At 40.2% G+C, this 18379-nt stretch overlaps 1 protein-coding gene across 1 annotated transcript; it reads left to right on the top strand.

Moving 5' to 3' along the window:
* The first annotated feature begins 15483 nt into the window (after positions 1 to 15483).
* On the top strand, positions 15484 to 17642 carry LOC117445574 (prostaglandin E2 receptor EP4 subtype-like). The gene is made up of 3 exons (XM_034081320.1): positions 15484 to 16362; positions 17234 to 17368; positions 17610 to 17642. The coding sequence occupies exons 1-3, from the start codon at positions 15547 to 15549 to the stop codon at positions 17640 to 17642; spliced, it is 984 nt and encodes a 327-aa protein (XP_033937211.1). The 5' UTR covers positions 15484 to 15546.
* The last annotated feature ends 737 nt before the right edge of the window (positions 17643 to 18379 follow it).

Below are 18379 nucleotides of genomic sequence, written 5' to 3'. Positions count from 1 at the left end.
GGTAGGACCTGAACCATGCCAGAGCAGAGCCTGTGATGCCTGCGGACTGTTCGAGCCGCGACAACAGAATGCTGTGGTCCACGGTATCGAAGGCCGCTGTCAGGCCGCAGGGCCAGGATTCCAGCCCGTGCTCCAACAGCCATGATCCCGGCTTCAGTTCTGGTTTCCACAGCCATGGATCCATGCACCAGTACCGGCCCGCAGAGCTATGTTTCCTTGCTCGATTTCCTGGCCCACACAGCCATGGTCCAGGCCTCTGTTCCGGTTCCAGCGGCTCCAGTTCCAACCTCAGACCTTTTCTCAGGAACCCGCCTGGCGTTTGGAGGTCCACGGAGCCTCCAAAAGGTCTCTGGAAGATGCAAGGCCAGGATTCCAGCCCGTACTCCAGCGGCTCCGGCCCCAGTTCTGGCCCCAGCGGCCATGGTTCCGGCCCTGGTTCCGGCCCTGGTTCCGGCCTCAGCAACCATGGTTACAGCCCCAGTTCTGGCCCCAGCAGCCATGGTTCCGGCCCCAGTCCTGGTCCCAGCTGCCATAGTCCCTCCTCTAGTCCCTTCTCTAGTCCCTCCTCAGGTCACTTTCCTAGTCCCTTCTCTAGTCCCTTCTCCAATCCCACCTCTAGTCCCATCTCTAGTCCCTACTCAAGTCCCTTCCCGAGTCCCTTCCCAAGTCCCATCTCCAGTTCCCTCTCGAGTCAATTCCCTAGTCCCATCTCTAGTCCCTCCTCTAGTCACTTCTCGAGTTCCCTCTCGAGGTCCCTCCTCTAGTCCCTCCTTTAGTCCCTTCTCTAGTCCCTCCTCTAGTCCCCTCTCTAGTCCCTCCTCGAGTCCCCTCTCTAGTTCCCCTCTCAAGTCCCCTCTCGAGTTCCCTCCTCTAGTTCCTCCTCTAGTCCCTCCTCTTGTTCCTCCTCTAGTCTCTCCTCTAGTCCCCTCTGGAGTTCCGTCTCTAGTTCCCCTCTCGAGTCACGTCTCAAGTCCCTACCCAATGTCCTGGTCTGTTGGAGGTTCCGCTGGGGGTCCTGCCAACTCCATGTCCTGTCCCGTTGGAGGCCCCGTCGACTACTCCTCTGCCGGGGGTCCTACCAATCGTATGTCTGTCCCGTTGGAGGTCCCGCCGTCTACTCTCCTGCCGGGGGTCCTGCCAGCTTCTTGTCCTGTCTCGTTTGAGGTCCCGCCGTCTACTCTCCTGCCGTGGGTCCTGCCAATCCTATGTCCTGTGCCGTTGGAGGCCCCGCCGACTACTCTCCTGCCGGGGGTCCTGCCAACCCTTTGTCCCGTCCCGTTGGAGGTCCCGCCGTCTGCTCTCCTGCCGGGGATCCTGCCAGCTCCTTGTCCCATCTCGTTGGAGGTCCCACCGACTGCTCTCCTGCCGGGGGTCCTGCCAACCCTTTGTCCTGTGCCGTTGGAGGCCCCGCCGACTACTCTCCTGCCGGGGGTCCTGCCAACCCTATGTCCTGTGCCGTTGGAGGTCCCGCCGACTGCTCTCCTGCCGGGGGTCCTGCCAATCCTATGTCCTGTTCCTCTGGGGGTCCCGCCGACAACTCTTCTGCCGGGGGTCCTGCCAACCCCTTGTCCTGTTCCGTTGGAGGCCTCACCATCACCTGTCTCACCGGGGGTCCTATCAACTACTGGTCCTCTTCCGTGGGGGATCCTGCCGAAGCCTGTCCCACTGGCTCCGGTTCCTGTTCGGCCGACAACGGGTCCTGCCCGGCCTCCGGAGCTGTCTGGTCTTCGCCCTCGAGCCCGGCCCCCTGAGAGCCGCGGTCTTCTCCCTCGAGCCTGGCCCCCTGAGTGCCAGGTCGCCCCGCCCCTTTTTGGCCGGAAGTCCCGCCTTATTTGACCGGAAGTCCCGCCTTTTTTATTTTGAAAACCGGAAGTCCCGCCTCGTTCGACCGGAAGTCCCGCCTCGTTCGACCGGATGTCCCGCCCCCGCTTCCGGCGGATGTCCCGCTTCCGGTTTTCAAAATAAAAATTTAAATTAAATTAAAATTAAAAAAAATGATAAAAATAAAATGCCGTTGTTTTCAATCAATTAATATGTCTAGGATATATATATCCCGCCTCCTAACCACTTCCTGTGTGGTTAATCCTGTATATAGTATCGAATGTAACTTACAAATACTTGCAAAATAACATGAAATTAATCAAAAGTAAAGCATCTAAAAAAAACATATATTTAAACCTCTCTGTTTTTGCGAACAGGACATGACAGGACATGAGGGGAGAGAACATATGGTGGAGGAGGGGGGGAACACACACACACACACTTTCCCCGCCCCTCACCCTCTCCCTCTGTCTAAATAAAAAGCCAGCGTCACTCATTTTTCAAGTCGAGAGAAAATGGCCAAGAGACGTCTTGATATGAATTTAATCAGCGAGACACCGGTGACAACTTACAGCCATCCGTTGGGTGCTCCAAATCAAAGTAAAGCATATAAAAAACAGATATTTTAAAAAGTCAACCTTTTTGCTAAAGGATAAGGGAGGGGAAAACCCCAAACCCCCTATGGAGAAGCCATAAACCCCCTATGGAGACAAACATGTTGTAAACAGAGGGAGGTAGGTAATATACTTAAATATATATAGAAAGTCAGAGAATATTTATCAGAGGATAACGCATATACATTTGTACAAGTCGACACGGGTGGATTTTGGTGAGAAAACAGAGTTTTCGTACTCAGACCGCTGCAACAATTTCAAGCAGATCTCTGCGATATGCAGTCGCTGTCCGAATATATTGATGGCTTTAATTATTTGTTAACAGTCATAAATGTATTTAGAAAAACCTGGCGTCACTCTTAAATATTTTTCAAGTCGAGAGAAAATGGCCAAGAGACGTCTTGATATGAGTTTAATCAGCGAGACACCGGTGACAACTTACAGACATCCGTTGGGTGCTCCAATCAAGAAACGAATACAGTTTGTATGCCGGGTTCAGACGCCTACAGCCGAAGATATGCTTCAGTCTCCTCTGTCTTGAAGGCATTCTTAAGCACATAAATGTAACATTAGGCAATGCATAAAATAACCAAACGATTATTTCATTAACTAATTTGAACAGTAATTCACATCATCATATCATAACAAAATAAGCTAAGGCAACTACTTGCATTCAGTGACTTGATTTTTTAAATGAAAACCAGGGATATCTTTTGTTTTGCGGTCCATATCTCATTAAAAATATCTAATGTTAGTAACTATTAAAGAAAGAATGGGGACAATTCTGTGTTAATGTAGTTTGACCATTGTAACTGCTGTGCAGACATACTGATAAAATAGGGCTTCTAACTAATTACCTTAAATAAAATCACTAATTAATTAAACCAGTTCAATACGCATTATTCTTATTCTTATCATTCTTTATGAGCGCAGTAACGGTAAGGTATCTAATTACTTATTTATCTAGTATTCCATCACATAATAACAGAGATGGTCAAACTGAAGTAGAGACATGGCAGAAATCCTACAATGAAGCAGGACAGTGAAGGGGAAGTCTCTTTTGAAGAGGGTTTTAATAGTTTAAAGATCTTAATGCCCCCTTGATCATATCTTTTTTTTAAAAGACTGTTTCTCTAAAAGGCAGGTTTTGTGATTTTTAAGACTTTTTACAGACACTCGGCAGATTTGTGTGTAATTCTCTCACAAAGGAACAGTAAGTCTCTTACTTTTTTGATAGCGTTTTTTATGTATGACAACTTTACAACTGGTAGAAAGTTAAGTACTTTTTCTGAGCAGATTTTCTTTAAGACTGTGACTCTTAACACACCAACCCCACGAGAGACAGACATACTCATCCCCTTTTCAACGTATTTTGTTTTTGTCTTTCTCGCTTTTTTTCCATTATATTTTTGGAAAAAACTACATAGTGATTGCTAGCAAAAATACAACATGCAACTAATACATTATACAATATTACGACTTTTGGCGATATTTTCAACACAATATACTTGTACCCTTTTTTTTTTTTTTGTAGGACTTCAAGATATGTTGCATGTCATGCATAAACACGGTGTCATCTTTCTTGAAACTGACGTGCTGTCCGTTTTACAAACAAGTTATGTTTATGCTTCTTCATCCTCTGAATGTTCCTCCCCCGTCCCTCTTCACAATAACAATCAAGGTGGATCTGTGAAATGAAACACCTCTTCCCAAAGCGTGACTACCCTATTGAGGGCATGCGTCTAGGGCAGTAGGGTCTAAATCGATGGGCCAGATATACTAACATGCAGAACGTACGATATGTTTGAAAAAGACTAACCATTTATCCAGTTCAAGCTGTCTTTAAGATGTGACATCGCTCTCTGACTATTTCCCATAAAATCGTGACAAACTATTACTTGTTCTTACATTTGACCTCTTGCTGCTTGGTTGAAAATGATAGATGAAAAAGAACTTTTTTAAAAAGAGTCAAACCACAAATGTTTTAAGATTGTTACAAAATGTAAAAAATAAAAAAGGTCTGGAGACAAAATTAATTCAGGTGACTCTGGCTTTATTAGGACAACAAACATATAATACAAATGGGTTAGGGGTTAAATATAACCATCGTGGACTTAATAGTCTAACAAAATACTTTTATCTGAATACATTTGTTCTTTTTAAGAGCACTTTTTGAAATTATTTATTTATTATTTCAGTGGAACAATCCAGTGTTTGTTAACATTAACGCTTTCTTCTCTTTTTCTTGTGTTACTAAGATACTTTTAAACACACTTTGGTGTATGCAACACTTGTTCAGATAAACAAGGTTTTTTCTTTTCTGATAAACTTACATATTTTAGTTATTTTATGTTACCAAGATACTTTGAGATACACCCTGATGTACGCAACACTTAACAAAGGGTATAATATGAAGTAGCTGGTAAGGAAGGGGTTTTTCTTTAAGGGTGCAAAACTTTAGAACAGGGTAAAATATTCATTAATTTGTATTGAATTGAGTTTTCTTTTTTTGATTTTCAACATACTATATGACTTTTACATATTTCTGACGTACTATACTTTTTTGACTTTTTTCTGTAGAATCTTGACAAAACTATTACTTGTTCTTAAATGATGACCTATTGCTGGAGATGAGATGAGATGAAAAAGCTACAACGCTTAAAGAACTTTTTTCTAAAAACTCTCAATTCTACACTGACTCCCCCCACTCAACGCAATAAGTCCCACCCCACTCAGCAAATCATCTAAAACGAAGGACCCCACCAAGACGACCGTTGAAAACTAGCCATGGATCTGAGAAAAACCAAGTCTGATGTAGCCTACCCTTATTATCACCAGGATAATGGATATGGGCTTAATGACTGGATGGTACAAAGTAGGGGAGAGGATGTTCCCGAAGAAGAACTCTCCTCTATATGTAATAGTATTGTAAACGAAACATTTAAAGTGGTCCTGGAATCTTCATTTTTCAGAAACATTCTGTAACATTACCGAAGAAATTACACTTACTCTTTTTCTTGTGTTACCAAGATACTTTTAGATACAGTTTGGTGTCTGAAAACTGAAACTGGTTGAATATGAAGTACTTTATAAGGAATTCGGATTCTTTTAAAGGCAGATTTTGGCTTTTTTTTCTCTTGCCAAGATACTTTTAGACACACTTTGAGGGATGCAAAACCTTAAAACTAGAAAATGAAGTACAGTCTGATTAGATTTTTTCTTAAAGACTGTTTCTCTAAAAGGTAAGTTTGTGATTTTAACAGAACGAAACATTTAAAGTGGTCCTGGAATCTTCATTTTCCGAAACATTCTGTAACATTATCTCAGAAATGAAACAAACATCAAAAGTGTATCATGTGCTCTCATTGTATGCTCTGTTTGTAGATGTAATGCATCTGTGTGTTGAAAACAGCATACACGTGAATATTTTGACTGAAGTGAAAAACTTCCATCACGATATCTCCAGTAATATGGGGAATTCTATGCTGGAGACTGTCCTGGGGATGCTACAATCAGTATAACTATTGATTTTGTGTGTGAAAAAAAATAAAAAAAGTGGTTTTTTACATCTAAAAACTGTTGTCATCATTATAGCAAGGGGGGCGTGTCTGATACATGTGTATTACAGTCCTTCTTGTTGTGTTTTTCAGTGTTTTCTGTGTGTCTGTACACACAAAGCACACTTCATTATCTACTTTTCAGCTTTTTTAAAAAGAAAAGTGTGTCTTTCGGTAACTTTCTCAGAGAATTTAAGCATAAATCTGTCAAATGTTTAAAACAGCCTTGTTTTACTGAAATACCCTCAAAATGACAAACTGCCATTAAGAGTCAGATTCTTAACCAAATCTACTGACACAAAGTACTTCATTATCTACTTTTCAGCTTTTAAATACAAAAGTGTATCTTTCGGTAACCTTCTTGAGAGAATTAAGCATAAATCTGTCAAAGATTCTTAACGAAATCTACTGACACAAAGTACTTCATTATCTACTTTTCAGCTTTTATACACAAAGTGTATCTTTCAGTAACTTTCCCAGAGAATTTAAGCATAAATCTGTCAAATGTTCAAAACAGCCTTGTTTCACTGAAATACCCTCAAAATGACAAACTGTCATTATTACGAAATCTCCTCAAACAGAGTACTTTCTACAGATGAAGCCTCCCACTCAACGCAATATGTCCCACCCACTCAGCAAATCATATAAAACTAAGGACGACCGTTAAAAACTAGCCATGGATCTGAGAAAAACCAAGTCTGATGTAGCCTGCCCTTATTATCACCAGGATAATGGATATGGGCTTAATGACTGGATGTTACAAAGTAGGGGAGAGGATGTTCCCGAAGAAGAGCTCTCCTCTATAACATATCCATGTAAGGTCTTTAGGACAAAAGAGGACCATGATAACATGACATATGAAGAATATCTTTCTTTAAAAGATGGTATTATAGATAACCTTTATAGAAACAGTATATCTCATGCCACTCGCCAAGATCGCAAACGACAATTAGCAGAAAAGAATAGAAAAAGTAAAGAAAAACGAAGAAAAAGAAAAAGCAACATGAAAAGGAGAAGAAAAATTAAAAGCAAACGCAGAATGCGAATGAAAAGAAAAGGGGCCATAGGACGGAAAACTAAAAAGACAAAAAGAAGGAAGGTGAAAAGAAAAAGAAACAAAGTGAAGAAATTTAAACTAGAGGATGGTGTTGTAGAGCCATTACCAGATCATAATAATCTTATAGATCATCTCCCGCTAACCGACTGCTGCGAATGTGTTGAACAAATACCAAAAGCAATGGCAGAACTTTGCTTCAGTATAATGAGAGAAAAAACGCATACTGTGGAATTGCCCAAATTGGCGACAGTGCCAGAATATGTATTAAAAGACTGTTGGAGGATCTCTATTCTAGTGTCGGTTGTCATTACAGCGAAGGATATGCCAAAACGTGTGACGACATAGACAAAGCTTTTGAAGACAATTATATGGTACCTGTCCTTACAGCTAAACAAATCCTACGCCAGGTATTCAACAGACCACAAGAAGCACAAGAAGCCCCAGAAAGGATTACATTCAGAGCTAATAATGGAGAAACCGAAGAAGAAGCAAAGCAGATTATAATCGTTGCGGGTGAAAGGATAGAGAATTTGCATGTGATGTTAATGCATTTATCTGATATAAAAAATGCATTCGTATACTTCCAAGAGACCCCTAAACATCTACTTGGGCAGTGTGAATTGAACGACAAACCGATCACCGTCAATGAAACGAGGAGAGAAGCAGCAGTGCAAATCGTTAAGTCTATTACCTTGTATGCACTACGACATTAACTTGGTCAAATGTAATATGTTTTCTATGAAAATGTGTTGAATGTTGTGTTTTTTCAATTAAACAACCATTACAAAATGAAAATGTGTTTTATTTATTTTTTGCTTTCATATATAGTAATAGTATTGTAAACGAAACATTTATAGTGTATCATGTGCTTTCATTGTATGCTCTGTTTTTTGACATTGCTTTTGGTATTTGTTCAACACATTCGTAGCAGTCGGTTAGCGGGAGATGATCTATAAGATTATTATGATCTGGTAATGGCTCTACAACACCATCCTCTAGTTTAAATTTCTTCACTTTGTTTCTTTTTCTTTTCACCTTCCTTCTTTTTGTCTTTTTAGTTTTCCGTCCTATGGTCCCTTTTCTTTTCATTCGCATTCTGCGTTTGCTTTTAATTTTTCTTCTCCTTTTCATGTTGCTTTTTCTTCGTTTTTCTTTACTTTTTCTATTCTTTTCTGCTAATTGTCGTTTGCGATCTTGGCGAGTGGCATGAGATATACTGGTTCTATAAAGGTTATCTATAATACCATCTTTTAAAGAAAGATATTCTTCATATGTCATGTTATCATGGTCCTCTTTTGTCCTAAAGACCTTACATGGATATGTTATAGAGGAGAGCTCTTCTTCGGGAACATCCTCTCCCCTACTTTGTAACATCCAGTCATTAAGCCCATATCCGTTATCCTGGTGATAATAAGGGCAGGCTACATCAGACTTGGTTTTTCTCAGATCCATGGCTAGTTTTTAACGGTCGTCCTTAGTTTTATATGATTTGCTGAGTGGGTGGGACATATTGCGTTGAGTGGGAGGCTTCATCTGTAGAAAGTACTCTGTTTGAGGAGATTTCGTAATAATGGCAGTTTGTCATTTTGAGGGTATTTCAGTGAAACAAGGCTGTTTTGAACATTTGACAGATTTATGCTTAAATTCTCTGGGAAAGTTACTGAAAGATACACTTTGTGTATAAAAGCTGAAAAGTAGATAATGAAGTACTTTGTGTCAGTAGATTTCGTTAAGAATCTTTGACAGATTTAAATGTTTAATTCTCTCAAGAAGGTTACCGAAAGATACACTTTTGTATTTAAAAGCTGAAAAGTAGATAATGAAGTACTTTGTGTCAGTAGATTTGGTTAAGAATCTGACTCTTAATGGCAGTTTGTCATTTTGAGGGTATTTCAGTAAAACAAGGCTGTTTTAAACATTTGACAGATTTATGCTTAAATTCTCTGAGAAAGTTACCGAAAGACACACTTTTCTTTTTAAAAAAGCTGAAAAGTAGATAATGAAGTGTGCTTTGTGTGTACAGACACACAGAAAACACTGAAAAACACAACAAGAAGGACTGTAATACACATGTATCAGACACGCCCCCCTTGCTATAATGATGACAACAGTTTTTAGATGTAAAAAACCACTTTTTTTATTTTTTTCACACACAAAATCAATAGTTATACTGATTGTAGCATCCCCAGGACAGTCTCCAGCATAGAATTCCCCATATTACTGGAGATATCGTGATGGAAGTTTTTCACTTCAGTCAAAATATTCACGTGTATGCTGTTTTCAACACACAGATGCATTACATCTACAAACAGAGCATACAATGAGAGCACATTATACACTTTTGATGTTTGTTTCATTTCTGAGATAATGTTACAGAATGTTTCGGAAAATGAAGATTCCAGGACCACTTTAAATGTTTCGTTCTGTTAAAATCACAAACTTACCTTTTAGAGAAACAGTCTTTAAGAAAAAATCTAATCAGACTGTACTTCATTTTCTAGTTTTAAGGTTTTGCATCCCTCAAAGTGTGTCTAAAAGTATCTTGGCAAGAGAAAAAAAGCCAAAATCTGCCTTTAAAAGAATCCGAATTCCTTATAAAGTACTTCATATTCAACCAGTTTCAGTTTTCAGACACCAAACTGTATCTAAAAGTATCTTGGTAACACAAGAAAAAGAGTAAGTGTAATTTCTTCGGTAATGTTACAGAATGTTTCTGAAAAATGAAGATTCCAGGACCACTTTAAATGTTTCGTTTACAATACTATTACATATAGAGGAGAGTTCTTCTTCGGGAACATCCTCTCCCCTACTTTGTACCATCCAGTCATTAAGCCCATATCCATTATCCTGGTGATAATAAGGGTAGGCTACATCAGACTTGGTTTTTCTCAGATCCATGGCTAGTTTTCAACGGTCGTCTTGGTGGGGTCCTTCGTTTTAGATGATTTGCTGAGTGGGGTGGGACTTATTGCGTTGAGTGGGGGGAGTCAGTGTAGAATTGAGAGTTTTTAGAAAAAAGTTCTTTAAGCGTTGTAGCTTTTTCATCTCATCTCATCTCCAGCAATAGGTCATCATTTAAGAACAAGTAATAGTTTTGTCAAGATTCTACAGAAAAAAGTCAAAAAAGTATAGTACGTCAGAAATATGTAAAAGTCATATAGTATGTTGAAAATCAAAAAAAGAAAACTCAATTCAATACAAATTAATGAATATTTTACCCTGTTCTAAAGTTTTGCACCCTTAAAGAAAAACCCCTTCCTTACCAGCTACTTCATATTATACCCTTTGTTAAGTGTTGCGTACATCAGGGTGTATCTCAAAGTATCTTGGTAACATAAAATAACTAAAATATGTAAGTTTATCAGAAAAGAAAAAACCTTGTTTATCTGAACAAGTGTTGCATACACCAAAGTGTGTTTAAAAGTATCTTAGTAACACAAGAAAAAGAGAAGAAAGCGTTAATGTTAACAAACACTGGATTGTTCCACTGAAATAATAAATAAATAATTTCAAAAAGTGCTCTTAAAAAGAACAAATGTATTCAGATAAAAGTATTTTGTTAGACTATTAAGTCCACGATGGTTATATTTAACCCCTAACCCATTTGTATTATATGTTTGTTGTCCTAATAAAGCCAGAGTCACCTGAATTAATTTTGTCTCCAGACCTTTTTTATTTTTTACATTTTGTAACAATCTTAAAACATTTGTGGTTTGACTCTTTTTAAAAAAGTTCTTTTTCATCTATCATTTTCAACCAAGCAGCAAGAGGTCAAATGTAAGAACAAGTAATAGTTTGTCACGATTTTATGGGAAATAGTCAGAGAGCGATGTCACATCTTAAAGACAGCTTGAACTGGATAAATGGTTAGTCTTTTTCAAACATATCGTACGTTCTGCATGTTAGTATATCTGGCCCATCGATTTAGACCCTACTGCCCTAGACGCATGCCCTCAATAGGGTAGTCACGCTTTGGGAAGAGGTGTTTCATTTCACAGATCCACCTTGATTGTTGTTGTGAAGAGGGACGGGGGAGGAACATTCAGAGGATGAAGAAGCATAAACATAACTTGTTTGTAAAACGGACAGCACGTCAGTTTCAAGAAAGATGACACCGTATTTATGCATGACATGCAACATATCTTGAAGTCCTACAAAAAAAAAAAAGGGTACAAATATATTGTGTTGAAAATATCGCCAAAAGTCGTAATATTGTATAATGTATTAGTTGCATGTTGTATTTTTGCTAGCAATCACTATGTAGTTTTTTCCAAAAATATAATGGAAAAAAAGCGAGAAAGACAAAAACAAAATACGTTGAAAAGGGGATGAGTATGTCTGTCTCTCGGGGGGTTGGTGTGTTAAGAGTCACAGTCTTAAAGAAAATCTGCTCAGAAAAAGTACTTAACTTTCTACCAGTTGTAAAGTTGTCATACATAAAAAACGCTATCAAAAAAGTAAGAGACTTACTGTTTCTTTGTGAGAGAATTACACACAAATCTGCCGAGTGTCTGTAAAAAGTCTTAAAAATCACAAAACCTGCCTTTTAGTCTTTTAAAAAAAAGATATGATCAAGGGGGCATTAAGATCTTTAAACTATTAAAACCCTCTTCAAAAGAGACTTCCCCTTCACTGTCCTGCTTCATTGTAGGATTTCTGCCATGTCTCTACTTCAGTTTGACCATCTCTGTTATTATGTGATGGAATACTAGATAAATAAGTAATTAGATACCTTACCGTTACTGCGCTCATAAAGAATGATAAGAATAAGAATAATGCGTATTGAACTGGTTTAATTAATTAGTGATTTTATTTAAGGTAATTAGTTAGAAGCCCTATTTTATCAGTATGTCTGCACAGCAGTTACAATGGTCAAACTACATTAACACAGAATTGTCCCCATTCTTTCTTTAATAGTTACTAACATTAGATATTTTTAATGAGATATGGACCGCAAAACAAAAGATATCCCTGGTTTTCATTTAAAAAATCAAGTCACTGAATGCAAGTAGTTGCCTTAGCTTATTTTGTTATGATATGATGATGTGAATTACTGTTCAAATTAGTTAATGAAATAATCGTTTGGTTATTTTATGCATTGCCTAATGTTACATTTATGTGCTTAAGAATGCCTTCAAGACAGAGGAGACTGAAGCATATCTTCGGCTGTAGGCGTCTGAACCCGGCATACAAACTGTATTCGTTTCTTGATTGGAGCACCCAACGGATGTCTGTAAGTTGTCACCGGTGTCTCGCTGATTAAACTCATATCAAGACGTCTCTTGGCCATTTTCTCTCGACTTGAAAAATATTTAAGAGTGACGCCAGGTTTTTCTAAATACATTTATGACTGTTAACAAATAATTAAAGCCATCAATATATTCGGACAGCGACTGCATATCGCAGAGATCTGCTTGAAATTGTTGCAGCGGTCTGAGTACGAAAACTCTGTTTTCTTACCAAAATCCACCCGTGTCGACTTGTACAAATGTATATGCGTTATCCTCTGATAAATATTCTCTGACTTTCTATATATATTTAAGTATATTACCTACCTCCCTCTGTTTACAACATGTTTGTCTCCATAGGGGGTTTATGGCTTCTCCATAGGGGGTTTGGGGTTTTCCCCTCCCTTATCCTTTAGCAAAAAGGTTGACTTTTTAAAATATCTGTTTTTTATATGCTTTACTTTGATTTGGAGTACCCAACGGATGGCTGTAAGTTGTCACCGGTGTCTCGCTGATTAAATTCATATCAAGACGTCTCTTGGCCATTTTCTCTCGACTTGAAAAATGAGTGACGCTGGCTTTTTATTTAGACAGAGGGAGAGGGTGAGGGGCGGGGAAAGTGTGTGTGTGTGTGTGTGTTTTCCCCCCCCTCCTCCACCATATGTTCTCTCCCCTCATGTCCTGTCATGTCCTGTTCGCAAAAACAGAGAGGTTTAAATATATGTTTTTTTAGATGCTTTACTTTTGATTAATTTCATGTTATTTTGCAAGTATTTGTAAGTTACATTCGATACTATATACAGGATTAACCACACAGGAAGTGGTTAGGAGGCGGGATATATATATCCTAGACATATTAATTGATTGAAAACAACGGCATTTTATTTTTATCATTTTTTTTATTTTAATTTTATTTTGAAAACCGGAAGCGGGGGCGGGACATCCACCGGAAGCGGGGGCGGGACATCCGGTCGAACGAGGCGGGACTTCCGGTTTTCATAATAAAAATAAAAAGGCGGGACTTCCGGTCAAATAAGGCGGGACTTCCGGCCAAAAAGGGGCGGGGCGACCTGTCACTTTTTCTGCATACTAATGAGATTGATATGGCATTGGTAACACTACTCACCCTTTCTTGGCCCTAGTTATGTGTCCTCCCTCCGGTCCCCCTCCACCCACCCTGCTGGACCTTTTTTTGGGACGTCTGGGATCCGTCCCTTGAGGGGGGGGTTCTGTCACGATTCTCAGGTTATGTCACGTTTGTAGTTTTGTCTGTGTTGGTGTTTTTCTTGTCTTTGGGTTTCCTGTCTTATTGTGTAAAGTGTTCACCCCCGTTTCCTGCCTGTCTGCTTTCTGTCTGTTTCCCTCCCTGATTACCCGATTGTGTTCACCTGTTGTCCTTGTGTTTCTCCTCCCCTGTCCAGCTGTGTCTTGTTCTGTGATTACCCTTCTGTGTATTTAGTCTAGTCTTCCCCTGTGTTCCATGTCGGTTCATTGTTTCCCCTCCATGTTACTCCACGGTCTGTGTTCCTTGTGCTGCTTTGGATATTTTGGATTCTGCCTTGTTTTTGCCACAGCTTTAGTATTTAATAAAGCTCGCTTTTCGTTATTCTGCTTTTGAGTCCTACCTGCTTCACCCATGCCTAACAGCTTATGCATTTTCTGTCTGAGTATGTGAATACTACTATTGAATAGTGGGGGAAAGACTTTCTTATGTAATTTCAAGGGCTGAATCATGTTTAAAGATGAGTTTAGAGGTAACTTTACAGACATATGAATCCGGTATAGTTACCTTTTAAGGATGTAGTGCAACATGTTCTGTTGTGCTTAGTCACACTAAAAACTGTACACTTTGTATAGCTCTATGCCCACTGCAGAGACCACAGACAGAGATAATACATTTAAATGGCATTAGCAATAAATGAATTACCTTTTACGACATCAAGGATAACTATAAACCGTGCTGGTGCGTCCCGTGATTCACCGAAGGACATTCCAGCCGCTGTTGGAGTTTCCAGCTTTGGCATCATTTAAGTGCTTTGTTGTTTTTAAAATCTGCCAGCTCCCCTTTGTCTGCAGCAGAGAGGAGCAGCGGTGGTTTACTTCTCAGAGAGGTGTTGTGCTTTGTCTTTTAAGGCCGGCTGAAGACAGAGACCCTCGCTGCTGCTCCTCACTGTAAACACAAGTCACGTTGTAATGAATGTGCCATGGCGGCAGAGTCAGAGCAGGCTAAGTGCACTGACGTCCTGTGTGTGCTCGAGGTGTCCATCAGCCTTGTGTTTTCTTCACAACCATTTACAGTCATCTCTGTTTGGGACAAAGCTGGAACACCTTCTTCCAACCATATATATTCATGTGTTTAATTAGGTATTTTTGTAGCGTCATCCCTGATACCAAACATTTGGGCAGATCATAAAGCTTTTCCACCTGTTTTAAATATTCTTTGAAATTTTTGAGATTTCAGATCGCTTATCTGCTGAAGAAAGTGGATCTGTATGTTTGGAAGTTGTATAGCTGCAGCTGCAGTTTTATTACAGTTAATATTTTTCCAATGTCCCACATCTCACAAACACTGTTTAGTAAATACTTCACAGGAAATATGAGCATCCATTTTTTTGGTAACAGGAGTATCTGCCTCACACCTCCAAGTTATCGCTTCAAGGAATATATAAAACCCAAACTTCCTCTGCTGATATACATATATGTTTACTGTAATTTGACTGTACTGGCCCTTTGAGTTATAAATGATCAACATAACAGTGAAAACCCACATTTAACTAAACTGCTTTGAAAAAGTCTTATTATCTCATGAGTTATACCATCAAAGCTTTCTTATACAAGTTGATTACAAATATTGCATTATATAGTTTCTACATCCAAATATGACTCATGTCTAAATGTGAGAAAGGTCTCCTGAAGCCTCTTCTGTCTCTTCATCATCGGTCTAGTGAAGTTGACCTCCTGATAGGCAGCCACAACTCTTAAACTACGCAGGGCTATGATGACGCCAACCTCTGCAGATCAGATAGAGCGGAGTCTGCTGAGTGTTGCAGTATAATAGAGACAGCCCACCTCTCAGCTCCCAGCTGTGCGCAACGACCCCTGGCTAATTGCATCTGGATTACTGGAAATCTGAGGGGATGAGACTACCAGAAAAAGTACCCCTACTCACCCCTTATCTTCTGTTACAGGGGGTTCAAAAGGAAATGCATTCCCAAATCCTCTACAGACCGAGGCAAATATCGCTAAGTAACACGAGATTGTTTTTGGCGATGGAGAGCCTGAACATTACGCACGGATCTGTTTCCATGAACGAGACGCTGGTGCAGCATTCCCAACAAGCGACCACGTTTGGAACAGCAATCGCTTTACCGATTTTTATGTTTGCTGGAGGCGCCATTGGGAATATTATTGCAATAATCGTCCTGTCAGTATCTCGACAGGAGAGGAAATCTTCAGCTTTCTACACGCTGGTGTGCGGCCTGGCGGTGACCGACCTGCTGGGCACGTGCCTGGCCAGTCCGCTCACCATAGCCAACTACATGGACAAGACTGTGCTCACGGTGCAGCATTTGTGCGAGTTTCACTCCTTTTTGTTGCTGTTTTTCGGTTTGACAGGGCTGAGCATTATATGCACCATGGCAGCGGAGCGGTACATGGCCATATGCTGCCCGTACACCTACCAGCGGTGGGGGGTGGACCGGCGCTTTGCGCAAAAGTTCCTGTTCTACATTTATATCTGTAACATCTTCTTCTGCTGCCTCCCGATGATGGGCATGTCGAAAAGCGAGCTGCAGCCGTCCGGCACCTGGTGCTTCATCGACTGGGGGGCAGAGGAGACTGTGGCCGCTGCCTATGCTGTGCTGTACGGCTCCGTCAGCCTGCTGCTCATCCTGGGCACCATTCTGCTGAACCTGGCGGTGTGCGGAGCGCTGCTGCTGATGCGCCAGAGGACCGTGCAGCGGCCCGTCACCAGAGCCAGCGTCCGGGACAGGTGGAGGGCTCTGTCCTCGGCTGCAGAGACCCAGATGATGGCAGTGCTGGTGATGACCTCGGCCGTGGTGCTGGCCTGTTCAGCCCCGCTGGTGGTGAGTCCCCCTGACTTATAAAGGCAGTTTGTGGTTTCTGTTGCATGCACTCACCTTTACGGAGCAGCAAACCTTAATTAGAAGGATTTTAATTTTTAAGTAACTAAGTATTTTACTCAAGCAATCTGAAATGTTGGTAAACGTTGTTATACTTTATATAACACATATATTTTTATGTTTTGCTATACTTTATGGCTATTCTACAACAATTCAGAGGCATATTGTTCAAGCACATTACATATTTTTGCTAAATTTGATCATACATTACTTTGTAGATTTTGAATAATGATACAAAATCTAATAAATGACTAATATATTCTGGTATAAAATTAATAATTAAGATGAAACGTTTTTGATCCCCCGGGGGTAAATTAATAAACTATAGTGCAGCATAAGTGTTAACATGAGCTTCAGCTTTACAGCAACATTAAATTGATGGATACATTAACAGTATACAGTTATTTTGACTATAACTAATAAAGTATATACAGGAATTTTACCTGAGGAGGTGGAGTTAATTTTATTTTTTATTCATCATATTATGTAAGATTACATGTTTTTACTATTTTAATGAAACAGTTTAGGGAAAATCAAAACATTTGTAACTGCATACAATTAATAGACATTATGAACCTTAAACAAGGGGTCACAGTTTTAAGAGCACTAAAATAGGTTGGAAACCATGTGATGTTGATCATGCGTTATTAATATTTTAGAGTAATCACTTTTCAAGAGAAACTATGAAATGATAACCTTGATTTGTATTGGGAAACGTGAAAAGTACTGAAAGGAAACATTCCTATATTTGCTGCCATTACAGCATGTTTAAATAAAACATTTGAATGAGCCATAACCTGTTTTTCTCTTTCAGGTCCGTGTGTTTGCCAACTGCTTCATTCTGAACAATGACCCTAACGCTGACCTGGCAGCCATCAGGATAGCAGCTGTAAACCCCATCCTCGACCCCTGGATCTACATCCTCCTCAGGAGGTCTCTGTTTAGGAAGGTACTCAAATTGACAAGGCAGCAGCACTCGCAGTACTTCATCCCCAACATTACAAACGAGTCTGTTTTATCCTGTAATCGTGAGGGACAGCCATGATCACGCAGCTGATGTGCAACGCAAACATCATGACTCAGCTGCCCGCCACTGTCAAATTCACTTCGTACGACACAGAGAGTCCCCGTCAGACTTAACACAGACGGAAAATGTGTGTGACTTCTGTGAATGTTTGCTGCTTGCTCAGGCCGCAAGCACATTGACGCAGGGCTTTGTCTGAGAGTTGTTGTCTTTGGGATGGACACACCGGCCCGAGGCCGGACAGGACCATCGGAGCTCCTGTAGGATTATTTATTAAATAAAATATGACTTCTGCTTTACATCTATAGGCATCTACTGCTGTGACACAGGACTTATGAAGAAACACTATGTTGGATGTTATTACCAAACTAGGGATGCAGCTCAAATCTATCTCTATATTTGGTCTATAAAATGTCAGAAAATGTTGATCAGTCTTGCCTTAAGCACAAGATGACATCCTCAAATGATCTGTCCACAAGTCAATGATATTCATTTTACCGAGTATTAAAACCAGAAAATATTCAAGAAGCTCCAAAACATGTTGAATTATTTTTCTTATAAAAACAGAATCAGTGCTCAGAAATCCTTCCATCAGGTCAATGTGAAGTTCCTTGTCCTCTGTCATCCCTCGTCACGTCAGCATCAGCTCCTCCCCCCCACAGATCAGTCAGTTCATGTGAATTATCCAGTTGGATGCTACAGAGATGGTACAACACTTTTTCATCTGGAGCCAGTGTTCAAATGACACTCTTATAACAGAAATAACATGGAGATAAGACTCTGATTGAGACGCAGCACAAGTATTTCTCTGAGATGTGTCTTGTAGGATTTTACCTCCTACAAAACCCGTTACAGCCACGTCCCTGGAGGAGTACGGTTTACACAAACAATAAGGCATTGATTAAATGCTGTTGATTCATGTTTGTAATAAAGTTC

Source organism: Pseudochaenichthys georgianus, chromosome 4 (genome assembly GCF_902827115.2).
Source record: "Pseudochaenichthys georgianus chromosome 4, fPseGeo1.2, whole genome shotgun sequence".
Taxonomy (NCBI): domain Eukaryota; kingdom Metazoa; phylum Chordata; class Actinopteri; order Perciformes; family Channichthyidae; genus Pseudochaenichthys; species Pseudochaenichthys georgianus.
This window is presented reverse-complemented; position numbering and strand designations above follow the sequence as displayed.